Source organism: Puma concolor, chromosome D3, assembly GCF_028749965.1.
Source record: "Puma concolor isolate L17-30 chromosome D3, mPumCon1.1.hap2, whole genome shotgun sequence".
Lineage (NCBI taxonomy): Eukaryota > Metazoa > Chordata > Mammalia > Carnivora > Felidae > Puma > Puma concolor.
This window is the reverse complement of record NC_141678.1, coordinates 88,910,977-88,925,047: the sequence shown is the minus strand read 5'-3', so window position 1 is coordinate 88,925,047 and position 14,071 is coordinate 88,910,977. Positions and strand designations below refer to the sequence as shown.

At 48.6% G+C, this 14,071-nt stretch overlaps 1 protein-coding gene across 2 annotated transcripts; it reads left to right on the top strand.

Moving 5' to 3' along the window:
* Positions 1 to 5,822: 5,822 nt before the first annotated feature.
* CBLN2 (cerebellin 2 precursor) lies at positions 5,823 to 13,469 on the top strand. Of its 2 annotated transcripts, none has more exons than XM_086683216.1 (5): positions 5,823 to 6,016; positions 6,591 to 6,635; positions 7,875 to 8,399; positions 11,322 to 11,441; positions 11,706 to 13,469. In XM_086683216.1, exons 2-5 carry the CDS (start codon positions 6,627 to 6,629, stop codon positions 11,901 to 11,903), a joined length of 852 nt encoding a protein of 283 aa, XP_086539342.1. In that variant the 5' UTR covers positions 5,823 to 6,016; positions 6,591 to 6,626; the 3' UTR covers positions 11,904 to 13,469. The 2 variants fall into 2 exon arrangements, with proteins under 2 accessions (XP_086539342.1, XP_086539343.1); XM_086683217.1 differs by lacking the exon at positions 5,823 to 6,016 and adding an exon at positions 6,172 to 6,255.
* The last annotated feature ends 602 nt before the right edge of the window (positions 13,470 to 14,071 follow it).

Genomic DNA, 14,071 nt, shown 5'->3' with positions numbered 1-14,071 from the left:
TGCTTCCATCATATCTTCTGATAGGTTGGTTTTTGAGGACGTGGGCATGTCCTCGGAGAACAAAGCCTCTCTGTTAAATGACAATTGGAAAATAAAATAGATTTCAGAAGGCTAAAATGGTTGCATGCCCCATATTCTTGAGCGTTCACAAAAATTTTGGACTTAAAGCATTATTGAACACCTACAAACACAACCTGCCTGTATAATTTATTCTTATAGGGGAGGGAACGCATGAGAGAAAAATACACATTGACCCATAATGAATATTTCTGAAAGTACACCAGCAAACAGTTTTTTTTTTCTTAAATCACGTTCCTACTTTGAAATCAGTTTCTAGTAAAAATATATGATTCATGTATATTACATACATGCAAAATTTTCTGAGTGTAAAGAGCCTTGAAAACATACAGGTAGGGGCGCCTGGGTGGCTCAGTCGGTTAAGTGTCCGACTTCGGCTCAGGTCATGATCTCGCGGTCTGTGGGTTCGAGCCCCGCGTCAGGCTCTGTGCTGACAGCTCAGAACCTGGAGCCTGTTTCAGATTCTGTGTCTCCCTCTTTCTCTGACTCTCCCCTGTTCATGCGCTCTCTCTCTCTCTGTCTCAAAAATAAATAAATGTTAAAAAAAAATTAAAAAAAAAAAAAGAAAACATACAGGTAGCTCATTCCCAAAAGAAAGTTACATAATGACACTACAAGAAATAGTGCTTAGGTTAAAATTTAGGAAATGCTTCAGGTGCATATTAATGATTCTCTACACCTTCTCGGCCACTAGATATTTTGTTTGTTTTAGCAAGATCTTGCAGAAGGAAGTTTCATCTAGTAACACTATCTTGGATTGAGAAAGAAGAGTTGACACACAGTGTCCTTGTTGATAAAAAATTGCGTTTTGATAGAATTAAAATGACGAACGTGAGGCACTTGACCCAATTTGGTAAAGCAATAGAGACATTTCCTATCAGAAAATAGAAGAAATTAAATCCTAGGATTGTATAAGACAATGAGACGTAGCTGAAAAAGTGTTTTCTTCGCTAATCAGTAGTTTCTATGTCTGCTGATATGTCCTTTGTCAAAAGGTTAGGAGTCCATAAAGTTGCTAATTTGCCTTGTATACTGATTTTCAGATATGCCGTTTTAAGACTCGAGTAGCATATGACATTGGAGTGGCACGAAACTAGATCGCTTTGTATGTTTTGAATACCCTTGCCTTACAAAATCTCATAAACTCTAATATTTACCCTCACATAGATGTCTAGACTCATATTTTGAAGTTTTTTTTTTTTTTAATTTTTTTTTCAACGTTTATTTATTTTTGGGACAGAGAGAGACAGAGCATGAACGGGCGAGGGGCAGAGAGAGAGGGAGACACAGAATCAGAAACAGGCTCCAGGCTCTGAGCCATCAGCCCAGAGCCTGATGCGGGGCTCGAACTCACGGACCGCGAGATCGTGACCTGGCTGAAGTCGGACGCTTAACCGACTGCGCCACCCAGGCGCCCCTCATATTTTGAAGTTTAAAAGGCATTGGAAAATGAAAAGTGGATTATTTTATAATGTCATCTGTTCACTTGGTAATACCATAGAAATAGTATGTTGTGGTCAAAGGTTGCTCTATATTTTATCAGTCTGCTCACAAAAGCAAAATTAAAAATCATATTTTAAAGAATATTTATGGGATATTGAAACATATAACAAAAATTAGGTTTAGCCAAAGGTTTTTAGCCAAAAACCTTTTGGCTTAGGTTTTTGAAAACAGTTCATTTCAGCGTGATCTTTGAATGACAGAAGAAATTTGTTTCATTTAACATGACTACATAACGCCCCAGTCATAATTGACTTGATTTCAGCTAATCTGGATTTTTAACTGTCAAGAAATTCTCAGCTAATTTGCCTGGATTATTATGATTATTTAGTAATTTCGGTAAACAATTATCAACCAGTTGCTTCTTTGATAACTTTTGTTCTTTCTGTAACTAATGAAAACTGGTTTCAATTTGTAAAGATTTTTTTCGTATGTTGGTAATTCATTCGAACGCCCACATAACATGGGGTATGTATACTTTTTTCATGTTTATTTATTTATTTATTTTGAGAGAGAGAGAGAGAGAGAGAGAGAAAGACAGGAAGGGACAGAGAGAGGGGAGAGAGAATCCTAAGCAGCCTCTGCATTGTCAGCATGGAGCCCGATGTGGGGCTTGAACTAACCAACAGTGAGATCGTGACCTGAGCCAAAATCTAGAGTCGGATGCTTAACCAACTGAGCCACCCACATGCCCCCATACTTTTACATTGCTGTTATGCGTGTTGGAGTTAATACACATGTCAGTGTGTTTATCATTGCACTGATAAATGTGAACGTGGATATTTACACAATTTGGTATGTATAACTTAAAGGTACGCAATATTTTGAATTATTAATTATTTTCTACAACTTAATAACCGGCGAGAATAACATTATACCGTATTAGAAGTGTCTGTACTAATAATTTCAGAAATGTATACTTTCCCTAAAGTAAATGTGAAATACCTATGAGCCAGCAATCACACTCCTGGGCATATATCTGACGGGAGTGAAATCAGAATCTCGAACAGATATTTGCATTCTCGTGTTCATTGCAACGTTATTCGCTATAGCCAAGGTGGAGGAACAACCGATGTGTCTGTCAACGGGTAAATAGATAAGGAAGCTGTGGCATATTTACCCAATGGAATAGTACCCAGACAAAAAGAAAAAAAAAAAAAAAGGAGGAAATCCTACCATTTGCGACAAAAATGGATGGATCTTGAGGGCATTATGGCAAGTAAAATAATTCACGCAGAGAAAGACAGTGCATGACATCACTTACACGTGATTCTAGAAACAGAAAATAGGACGGTTGTTGGCAGGGGCTGGGGCGGGGGGTAAACGGTTGGTGTGGGTGAAAAAGGGTACCCGGTTTCAGCTGTAAGAAGAGTAAGTTCTGACGATCTCCTATGCGGCAGGATGACTATAGTTGACGATACGGTTTGTAGGCTTGAGAGTTGCCGCAGGTCGTTGTTAAGCACTGTCATCACATAAATAAATTAAAAAAAGGAGTGAACTCTGTTACCTATGTGAGGTGACGTGTTAATTATCTTGATCTTGGTAATCATTCTACAGTGTGCATGTATATCCAGTCATCAAAAATGTCCACTTTAAATATATACGGTTATATGTGCCAATTATTCTTAAAAAAAGGTAACCCTAAAAATAAAATTAATTTTTATCAATGCTTTCACGTTTATGCTGTAAAAGTGTGTACACGGCGATCACATCCAAGAGTATGAAACACGTAGCAGGTTGCAGTTTTCACATGTCTAGAATACAATCATACGTATTATGTATTAATTTAAAGAAGCAAGAAAAGGCTGCAATGCATGCTATAGATGTATTTCAGTGATGGGTTCCATGCAAAGAAACCAATTTTAAGCTCCACTACAGATAAATATTTAGGACAAATGAAAGAAAGGGCAATATGGTCCTAGCCTTCGCCTCCCACATTTTTTTAAACATTAGAATACTTTTCTGTTAAGCTCTATGTGGCCATCTGTCTACCCCAGGGTGATCCGGGTGTTACCCCGTATTCTAGATGGCAGATAGAAGGCATGGTACAATTTCTGAGACATAATAGATCCTCAGTAAATGACACGGTTGGCATGGTTATTGTGTATGGGGATGTCCCTAGACTTCAAGACAAAAGGCTCTACCACTGTTTTAGTAGTAATGGCAGAAAGTTCTGGTAACGTGAAAAGAGAACAGAAGTAATTCCTGCGATACCCAGAAGACATTTACATTTTCCATCTGTTATATTCTGAAAATCTTTCTAAGCATGTTTATGGGTGACAATTCCATTACAACCTCTAAGGAGACAACCTCAATGTCTTCTGATGGATAGAAGAATCAATCAGTGAATAAATAACGCTCCGTTTCTCTGTCAGTCTGCTTTTCACAATGACTAACTTTCTCTTAAAAAAGAGCCTCAAGCCTAAATGTAAGCCTAATCTGTTTTTCCCCCATTACATAAGAATGCTTCCTGCTCTGTGTCCATGATTTAGCTCCCTATGTCGATGAAAGGTTTCCTGATTTATAGAATGTAAATACTTTTGTTGCCACATGGAAAAGAGCTTTCGTTTTATTCCCCCCGAAAGGTGATGATAATAATCTGGTTCGTGTGTGTTCGCATTTGCCTTAGTCAAAAGAAAGGCTTATGGCACAACATTTAAGACAGTTGCTTAATAGAGCTGTTATTTAAAGATTTATAGATGTGTGAGAGGTATTGCTACTTAATTAGCATCCCCAAACGGGTCTAGTTGTCAATCTGTGCCTCACATTTCTTCATAGACCTAGTGTCTTTTGCTGTTTAGTTTTGCGCACAAATCAGTTCTCACGATGATGGAATGACAGACCTGTGCCTATTTTGACAATAAGAAATTGTCAAATCGATGCGACACTGAAATCACGTAACTACCTGAAAGTAAGAATTAACAATTTCCACTATGTTAAAAAAAAAAAAAATGGCAGTGAAACGTGATGGTTTTGAAACAGTCTCCTGGCAAAGTCCAGTCCGTCTGATGTGCATGTGATGCAAACGCTGAAATTAGGCACTTAATTTTCAGCGCATATCCTAGGGAGGATAACAGATTTGGAGGACGTTTTATATTTTTAGTATGTTGCATGTTAAGTGGAAAACATTTGGCTCAGAAGTTCTTTTCATCACATTCTTACAACCATCCTAAATATTTTGTCTCATGTAACAATACGCAATTCTGTTTTTACTTGGCCCCTGTCTTCCCACACATCCATTTCGGTTAAACGAATTCGAAATGAATCTAATCTCAGTGCTTAGATATGAGGCCTTGTCAGTTCTAAATGGGGAGCGGAGCCACGTGAGAGCCTCTGGGAAATAAAGCCTTGCAAACCCCCTACCTGAAAAGACTCAGCCCGTGGGGTGGAACCGGCACACTGGCTGAAACCTTCAAACCAAAGAGGGTTAGGTGTGAGGTCTGGAGGGATAGGAAATACTTCCGCTCCCTTCTTGTGAACGGCATTAGCCGACTTACAGTCTATTTTTGATCAGCCTGTCGTTAAGGGCACACTATGCAAGTCAAAAGACTTCGGTATCTTTTTAACAATGTTTTTAAAAGTCCGGGCATAAAGCGAGTGTACGTTTAAACGCTGCTTAAGGGAGGCACAGACTGCAGCTCTGTGGCCTGTGCAAACGTTTTGCGGACCGTGCTAACCAATGATAAACGGACTGCAGCGTAGACTGGTTGGGTCGAGCACGAAAGATCTGCAAACCCAGGAGCGCCGCCACGCTTTGTCACAGCGAGGGCACCGAAGGATACCGGCAAGATCGCTGATTGTTGTTGTATTTTGGCAGAGGGCAGGGCTGCTCTTTGGGCTCAAAGAAGACCATCAGCAAACCTCATCCTTTGCCCCTAGGGTTCCGCCACCCGAGCCCAGCCGGCTGGCCCGCAGCCTGCGGCAGGGAGGCCCCAGCGCCCGTAGGTGGCGCCCCTCGTCCGTGCTGGCGCTTCTCGCCGCCGCTCTGGACGCAGCTGGGAAAGCGGCGCGTCTCCCCAGGTCGTTAGAGCTCAGAGTAGGCATTTTAATAAATAAGCGCGAGTGCCAACGCGCTCCGGGAGCGCCGAGGTTCAGAGGAGCAGAAACATAAACCCAGACGCAGGCGCCTCTTTAATCCCTGCCAAAAGCTGACATTTCCCAAACTGGAGATTCCGGAACCACCGCCTTCAAGCCATTAAAATCCCAGGCTTTTTTTTTTCCCTCTCCATCCCAGTCCTTTTTTTTTTTTCTTCCCCCCCCCCCAAGAAAACTGCTTTACCCCCTAATTATGAAAGTGGTCACGCTATTAAGGATTAAGACTTGGAGGGAATTTGGAAAAGAAAAGAAGGAATTGGAAAGAAGAGGCGCGACCGGTGCCTTGAGGGTGCCAATTTATTAAAAGCGAGGCGTCTGGGCGGATTTCGCTCGGGGTGTCTGGGTGAGAGCCGGACCTGGGTGGTGCAGGGTGCGGCGGGGGTGCGGACGCAGAGCGGGTGCGGGGCCCAGGAGGGGGCGGTGCGCGGCGTCTTCCAGGCGATCGCGATGGCTGTGCCGTCCGGAGACCGGAGGAGAGGCCGGGATTGAGGGGGCCCGGCAGAGAGCAACACCCTGGGGGCGCGCTGGACGCGAAGGGCCCTCCTGGGCAGCGGGTCCGGGGGCGGTGCCCGGACCACACCGGTGCGACGAGCGGGGCGCGGCGCGGCGCGGGGCGCGAGGGTCTGAGCAGCTGCGCGGTGCGGGACGCCGGGCGCGCGGGTCCCGGGCGCGGCGCGCTGCGGTGCGGGGCGCGGGGCCGGCGGATCGGAGGCGCGGCGCTGCGAGGGGCGCGGGGCGTGCGGATCCCGGGCGCGGCGCGATGCACGAGGGTGCGAGGCGCGGGGCGTACCCGGAGCGGGCGCGGGCCGGCGCGGGAAAAGGGCAGGGCGGGGCGGCGCGGTTATTGGCCAGGCGCGGGGAGAAGGGCTGCGCTCCGAGTCTCCTCCCGCCAGCTGCCGCTCGTCTTCTTTAAGCAGAACAACTTCGAGGACAGCGCTGCTCGCTCATCATGGATGTCCCAGGTAACCGAAACCCGAGCCTGCCCGCCACGGTCCGCACGTTAATTGCATCCATGCATCTATTTCAATAAGGACCTTCGAGAGTCTGCCTTATGGAGAGGGAGAGAGAGAGAGACAGAGAGAGAGAGAGAGATAGAGAGGGACAGAGAGAGACAGAGAGCGCATATCGAAATCAGTTCGTAGTGGGGCTGGGGAGAGGCCACTCCTGGGGAAGCAACTTCTCTCCGGTTAGAGGGACTGTCGGAGGAGTTGTGCGGAGCTGTGGGCGGTGAGAGGAGAGGCGTCTTTGCTTTTCCTTTCCCGACTGGGCATGGAAATGACCTGTCTAGTGTCGTGGGAGAAGAGAGGCCGGGGGGAAAAGTGCAAACGCGCGCGCAAGTTAGCAGAGAGCTCCGGCGCTGCCTCCCAGGCCGGAAGGAAAGGGCCGGGAGTCTAGGAACAAAAGCCGCACCATAAAGCCAAGCTTGGGACGCTCCTCGGTGCAGTCCTCTGGTCCTGCGCGGGAGAGGGCGATCGGAGGGGCTTCGAGAACGAAGGACCTCGCTGCTGGCTCTGGGGACATGGGAAGTGGGTGTTTGCGTTTAGAGTCTCTCTTCTTTTTCAAATGTTTTCCTCTTAATCTTACTCACCCTAAGGAGCTTCCTTGGGATTTGTTGGGCGGAAAATGGATACGATGTTATTAACTAAGTGAACTGCTTAAGGAAAAAAAAAAAAAATCTCCAGGATGGAAAAACAGAGGATGAAAGGGAAAGCAGAGACAGGAAGAGGTTTCTTGGTGTGGCTTTCAAGAAAATGCCCCTAAAATGAAGGCGATAAACCTTTAGTAGTTTTTTTGTTGTTTTTTTTTTTTTTTTTCTTTTTCTTTTTTCCTTTGCCTGCATCCTAGCCCCTCTCCACCTTTGCAGAATGGGCCCGGGGTTGGCGTTGACGGCGTCTTTGAGGTCACCGACCGAGTCTGAGGGCCGAGGCCCTGCAGAACCTCGGGCCGCGCACCTGACCGCACCCCTGGCACGCGCAGCCCGGGAGCCCTCAGGGATGCCCTGCCCAGTGCGCCGGGGCGTTCCTCCGACCTGTTGTGCCAATCGGGGAGGGGGTAGCTTTGCGCGGGACTAACAGGGTGGCCTCCAGGGAGGAGGGGGGTTCCTTGGCGCTGCAGGCACCTGCTCCCCGCGTCCCCTCCCCTCCCCCCCCCTCCCCAGCTTCATCTCCCAGTCTAAGGGTTTGGGTTCTTTGCCCTCACAGGTCCGCTGGCGCCCTTCTCCTGAGGACGACCCTGGCCTTGACCAGCAGAGCAGGGGACCCAGGCCAAAGGAGGCTTCCCCGGGCCCCGCGCAGTCCTGCGCGCCCTCCCGCGCTCCTCCGGCCGCTGCCCGCCGTCGCCCTCGCGCGCCCCCGCCCCCCCCTGCCCGGATGGCGGCGCCCGGCCGGGGCCCCCGAGGGCCGCCGCTGACCATGCCCGGGCGCCGGGGGGCGCTGCGCGAGCCGGCTGGCTGCGGCTCCTGCCTGGGGGCGGCGCTGGCCCTGTTGCTGCTGCTGCTGCCGGCCGGCTGCCCGGTGCGGGCGCAGAACGACACGGAGCCCATCGTGCTGGAGGGCAAGTGCCTGGTGGTGTGCGACTCGAGCCCGTCGGCGGACGGCGCGGTCACCTCCTCCCTGGGCATCTCCGTGCGCTCGGGCAGCGCCAAGGTGGCCTTCTCCGCCACGCGGAGCACCAACCACGAGCCGTCCGAGATGAGCAACCGCACCATGACCATCTACTTCGACCAGGTCAGCCGGCCGGCCGGGCCGCCTCGCCTCCCGCCGGGGGTGGAGAGGGCGGGGGCCCGGGCGCGTGGGCTGGGGACTTCCAGGCTCTCCCTGCCTCCCCGCCCTGCCCTTGTCCCTCCTGCCTTTTCGAGTAAGCCCTCCTTGCCATTTCCCCTTTTCACATTGTAGCTTTTGTATCACCATCAGGTCAGTTCGCACTGGGACGACTGACAGTCCCTTAAAGCCGAGAGACCTGGAATGCATTCCCCAAAAGGAAACTGCCCATTTTAGTCTCCTCTGGGGTGAGGGCTGTCGTTTGGGGTGGATGGGTTTCAGCCCCCCAGGTGGCCAACTCGAGGATTGAGCGCGTTGATAACACACCCAAAGAGGGGGTTCTCGATCAGAAACTATGTGCTTATTGCTTATTGGGGGATGGTTTGGGGACAGGATGCTTATTTTCAAAAAAAAAAAAAAGTTGGGAAGAATGTGGGGGCAACAGCAGGGATGGCTATATAAATACAAAACAAAATAGAGTGTGGTTAGAGAAATGGAATAGATAGGAAATACGATACATGCATTGTAATGTGCAAATATACCCGGCCCGTAAATATTATATATAGTATGGTTCTATAGATTAAGAAAAAAAACAAGTAGGGATCAGTGACTTATGTTGCCCTAGGCCATTCCACTTCCCTTTCTAGGTTCAAAACACAAGGGTCACTGAATGCTCAGACCTTGGCAATCCCTTCTCTGGGTCATCGGGCTCAGGATGGGGGGTTGTGACCTTCCTCCTGTGCCCTCCCGTCTTGGTTACTGTTGTTTTTCAGAAACAAATTGAAAACCTTATGGCGGTTCCCAAACTTTACCTGCTCAGTCCCTTCCTTTTGCCCCTAAAACAGAGGGCTGGGCTCACCAGCCACACTTAATTAACTTCCTTTCTGTTAACCGATTCTCACACCCAGTAAACCTACACATACCGCTGCCTCTTTTTAGGCCAGAGTATTAATTTATGTTCATTCTTGCTAAGGATTTTCTACTTGAGGTTTGGAGGTTTGGGGGGGGGGGGTCCGTTCTTCATCTGTTTTTTAAATAAAATTATTTATTTTAAAGATGTCCAGGTACAGTAGACAATAATGAAATGGGTATTTGCAACCTCTGTACACTATTAATGCATCCTTCTTCGTGCCTTATTATTAGTCATCTCCCGAGGTCCTACAAATAGTTTTCACAGCGTTGCTAATCCATCGTGTCATTTGGTGTGATGTCGGGCAAGACACGTTGTAGGAAGATTCTAATTTTATAGACACGCTAACTATGGCAGGACAGGCTAAACGATGTTTCCCTGGCTCCCCAGGTAGGGTGTACGGAAAACCTGCTTTTCTGGGCTCCTTGGGTGTCCTCTCATCTACAACAGGGCCCAAAAGTTACCAGTTCCCTGAATGTAAACGGATGGAAAAGAGTTGAGGTCGTTGAGGTGGAAGAAACAGCCCCAAGGGTTTGGAAGGAGAATGCTTTATTCTCTTATAAGGTGTTGTAAGGCAGACGGAGAGAGCACAGGCTTGAAGAGACAGACAGGCGTTGTGAAGTACAAGGTCTCGGACAATAGAGCCCGGAGTGTCTGCGTGAGCCCGGCAGGCAGGGGGACTGAGTGGCGCCCTGAGCTGTGTCGAAGGAGCTGGTTCCAGGCTTATTTCCCGAGTCCTTACGGCGCTTCTCAGGGGCAACATCCCACACGGCTGAGGGATTGCACATCATTCATCTGTGATGAGTGTGTGAGAAATAACAGCAGAAGGTGTTCAGCTGAGACTCCTTTTCTGAACAGATGACAGGATCCCTAATCTCGGGTTTTGTTGTTGCTGGCTGTCTGTTTTAAAAGCCCAAGAGCACCGAGGGGGGCCGTTTGATGATTTTAACTGAGTTGTGCATTTGTGTGTGAGTAGGAATGGGGACAGGATCCAGACAGAGTGGCCAGATTCTGCCTTAACCATCTGAAAGGGCACTGGGTCATTACGAGGGGTCCTCCACTCTTCAAAGTCTGCTTATGGCATTGTAACACCCTCATCCCCCCTTTTGTTTGAGAAAAGGCGGCTGCAGGGTCACGTGACCTCGTATCCTCCGGTTAATTTTGTCATTAGTCTTGCAGACTCCCTCCTGCAGTTTGAGCTCAGAGTATCCAACTGCTGCCTGCACACCGTTTGCTTCCTCAAGCCTTTCTGCATGACATCATAGCTCAGCCAAGGGAGCAAGCGCACGGCTCAGAGGAAAGTGCAGGGAATCAGCTGCAGCCAGGGTTTGCCTACCCCCGTGGGGTCTTCCACTGAGTACCCGAGATCCAGAACCTCTTGGGCCCTGCCACGGAGGGTGCCAGGGGCTGGGGACACGTGGGGACAAGAACCTCACACCGTCCATTCTCTCCTGGGTGCAATGGAGTGGAGTTCCAAGCTTGAGTGGCTGGAGGTCATCTCATTGAATTGGCTTTGGTATTGATGACCCCATGGCCCGGTTGTCCCCATTCAGTCTGGCGCGGCCCTCTATTTCTGCGAAACTGAACTTCACGTCGAAGTCCCCAGAATCCCACACAGGTCTGAACAGACTCCGTTTCGCTCGTGTCCTGACCTTATTGTCTTCCGTTCCTCTCCTTCGCCCTGGCCCTCACCGCGCGAAATTTGCACGCACCTTGTCAATCCACAGGCGAGATACATTTTTAAACATCCTTGTTCATTGCGATCCATGAGGATTCTTTTCCAGCCCCTTCCCCGTGCAGGGCATTTTACCACCGGCTCCTCCCCCCGGGGGCAGCCTTGGCTTGCTGCCTAGGCGCTGGCTTGCGGCTCGGCGGCTCCTGGAGTACCTGGCGTCGGTGGGTGGTGTTGCCAGTCTGGGTAAAACAGATGCTGAGGAGGGGCTTGCCACGTTTGTGCTGTATTCCCTCTTCTCTTTCAGGTATTAGTAAATATTGGCAACCATTTCGATCTTGCCTCCAGCATATTTGTAGCACCGAGAAAAGGCATTTATAGCTTCAGCTTCCACGTGGTCAAAGTGTACAACAGACAGACCATCCAGGTGGGTAGCTTCCAAGCTGCCTGGACCCTTCCAGCGTCGGACTACTAACGCCCCGTGGCCGCAGGTCCTGGCACCCCCTCTGTGACCCCGCGCCAGCCAGGGAGCCGGCTGACCCAGGGCTCCGGGCTCAGGGCCTGCCTCGCGTTCTGGGCCAGGCCCTGGCCTGGGGCTCCCCTGGAAGAGGTGGGGCGCGGGGGAGGTGAGGACAAGTGCGGGCAGGTGGGGTCCTGCACGGTCTGCTGACCTTTACCGTCTGCCCTGCAGGTCAGTTTGATGCAGAACGGCTACCCAGTGATCTCAGCCTTTGCGGGGGACCAGGACGTCACCAGAGAAGCCGCCAGCAATGGTGTCCTGCTGCTGATGGAGAAAGAGGACACCGTGCATCTCAAACTGGAGAGGGGCAACCTCATGGGAGGCTGGAAGTACTCCACATTCTCGGGCTTCTTGGTTTTCCCTCTATGAACACAGAGCCCCCAGACGGTGGGGAAGTTGCGATCTGGACCCAGGCGTCTGCCCTTCCGAACACCCTGAACTTGCCAGGACAGGACCACTTGGTTCCAACCTCCTTCAGACTGTTGAGGTAGAAGAATGATTTCCTTCTAAATCTCCAGTATTTTCTTTGCATATCGGCCACTCCTCGGGAACCTGGCTTCTAATTAGTTTTAGACGACGAGGTCTTAAGGAGAAACGAATTTATCGATTTGAGCAATTTGTACCTGTGATCGTAAAGTCAATACTGGATTTTATTGTCGGGGCCGTTGACTTCTCTTCCTTTTGTTTGTACGTTGTATTGTTGCCCCACACGAGGAGTGCCGTCGATCTCCAGGATGGATTGCAGGTCGCAGGCGGGACTCAGAGCAAGAGCCCCACGAATCACCACCGGCCGGATAGTCCTTGAAATGTGTTCTTTGTGTGTCTGTTCCACCTTAAGGAAAAGAACGCCTTCGCTTTCATTCTGTATTTGCCCCCGGGTGGACGGGAGGCCTCGGGAGGGGGAAGGGGACATTGTGAATCTGTCAAGAAGCGCTTTATCCGGAGAAGCAAATTTTGCACGATGGGACTGCGACTTTTGCTTTGTATTGTTTACGTGTGTGTGGGTTTTTTTGGTTGTCGCTGTTCTTTTTTTTTTCTGGAAAAGCTTTGCTTTCTTTCCACACTCAACTCTCCCTCCTTACCCTTACTTCTATTTTTCGTCCTGGGATGGGGGAGAGAAACGTATGTCGATTTCTTGAATGAGACCAAACAAACAAAACAGAAACATACCTGTGTATTTTGTTGTGGATGAGACCGCACCAAACAGAAGGTACCCGTATCTCAGAGTCCAAGTGGCAGACGGACAATTCTGCTTCTTTCAAAGAGATTCTCTCAGATGCACCTTTAGAACTAACCAGCTGGATTGTTGGTTTTTTTTTTTCTTTCTCTCTCTCTCTCTCTCTTTTTTTTTTTTTTTTTTTTTTTTTAACACTCTGGAATACTTTAACAACTTGATGTTCCTGGGTGGCCTGAATCACATAAGAGAAGCATGGGAGCGTAATGACCGAGTGTTCTAAACACACGCTTCCTTGGCCCAGCGTGCTTCGGTCTTCCCAGCTGCCTGTCTTCATCTGTCTGTGTCCACCCCTCCGTGAGTGCATCCGGATCAGGTGTTTCAAAGCCAGCAGGACGGGCTACACCCCTCCAGGATCCTCCTCTGATCCACCAAGGAAAGAGGCGTGTTGACACTCTCTGGGAGCACCTGGCGAGAAGCCACCTGGAAGTCACAGCGGTTACAGGTATTGGCAGAGGCACCCTGGGAGGAGTTTTGCAAAGCCTTCCTGTTTGGGCACCTTGTACAACAATAGTGTTAAGACTCAGCTGGGAGATGATGGGTGCAGGGTTCATAGGCCAAGGAAATGTTGCTAATCCCAAAGCAATCCAAGAAGAGACCTCACAGCGGACGTTAATTTGTCTTTTGTGTAACACTGTAACCAAAATATTGATGATAAAAAGTCATAATTTAAGATTCAGAATAAATGGGTTTGATGTCTGGCTTGCTCTAACGCCTTCCAATTGTCTCTCGACTCCTAAAATGTATGCAAGCGAAGGCCAAGGATGAAGGACTTGGGGAAGGGAAAATGCACACCGTACCTCTTGAAAACACACACTCCAATGCACACTCCCATGTGGAGATCTAGCCGTGGGTCTAGATGGAGACTGCACACTGAAATACATTTCTATTTATACATATGTATTTGTCACCCAGGAGGGTTTTTGGGAGAGATATTATGGGAAACAGACAGCTAATGCTTTATGGGCAGGCAGTCTGCTTTTATCACATAGAATTCTTGATGTGGTACAAGGTCCAATCCAGTATTGCAGTCAGAGGGCATGGGTCTAAAAGAAACTGACATTTCAATATGGCATCAGTTGTTTCTAAGATCGGTATGAACATGGGGAAACATTGGCTTCCATTTTCAAACAATAAATGCAGTGAGGATTACAGAAATGAAAAAAGTATACTTTGATGAAGGCTCTACGTTTTCCTGGTCTTAGATGGACAGCATAATAGGATACTCAATAATCTAATTAATTTGAATTGAAATGCTATCACATTTTGTTAGGAAAAAAAAAAAAATCAAGAAACATCAACC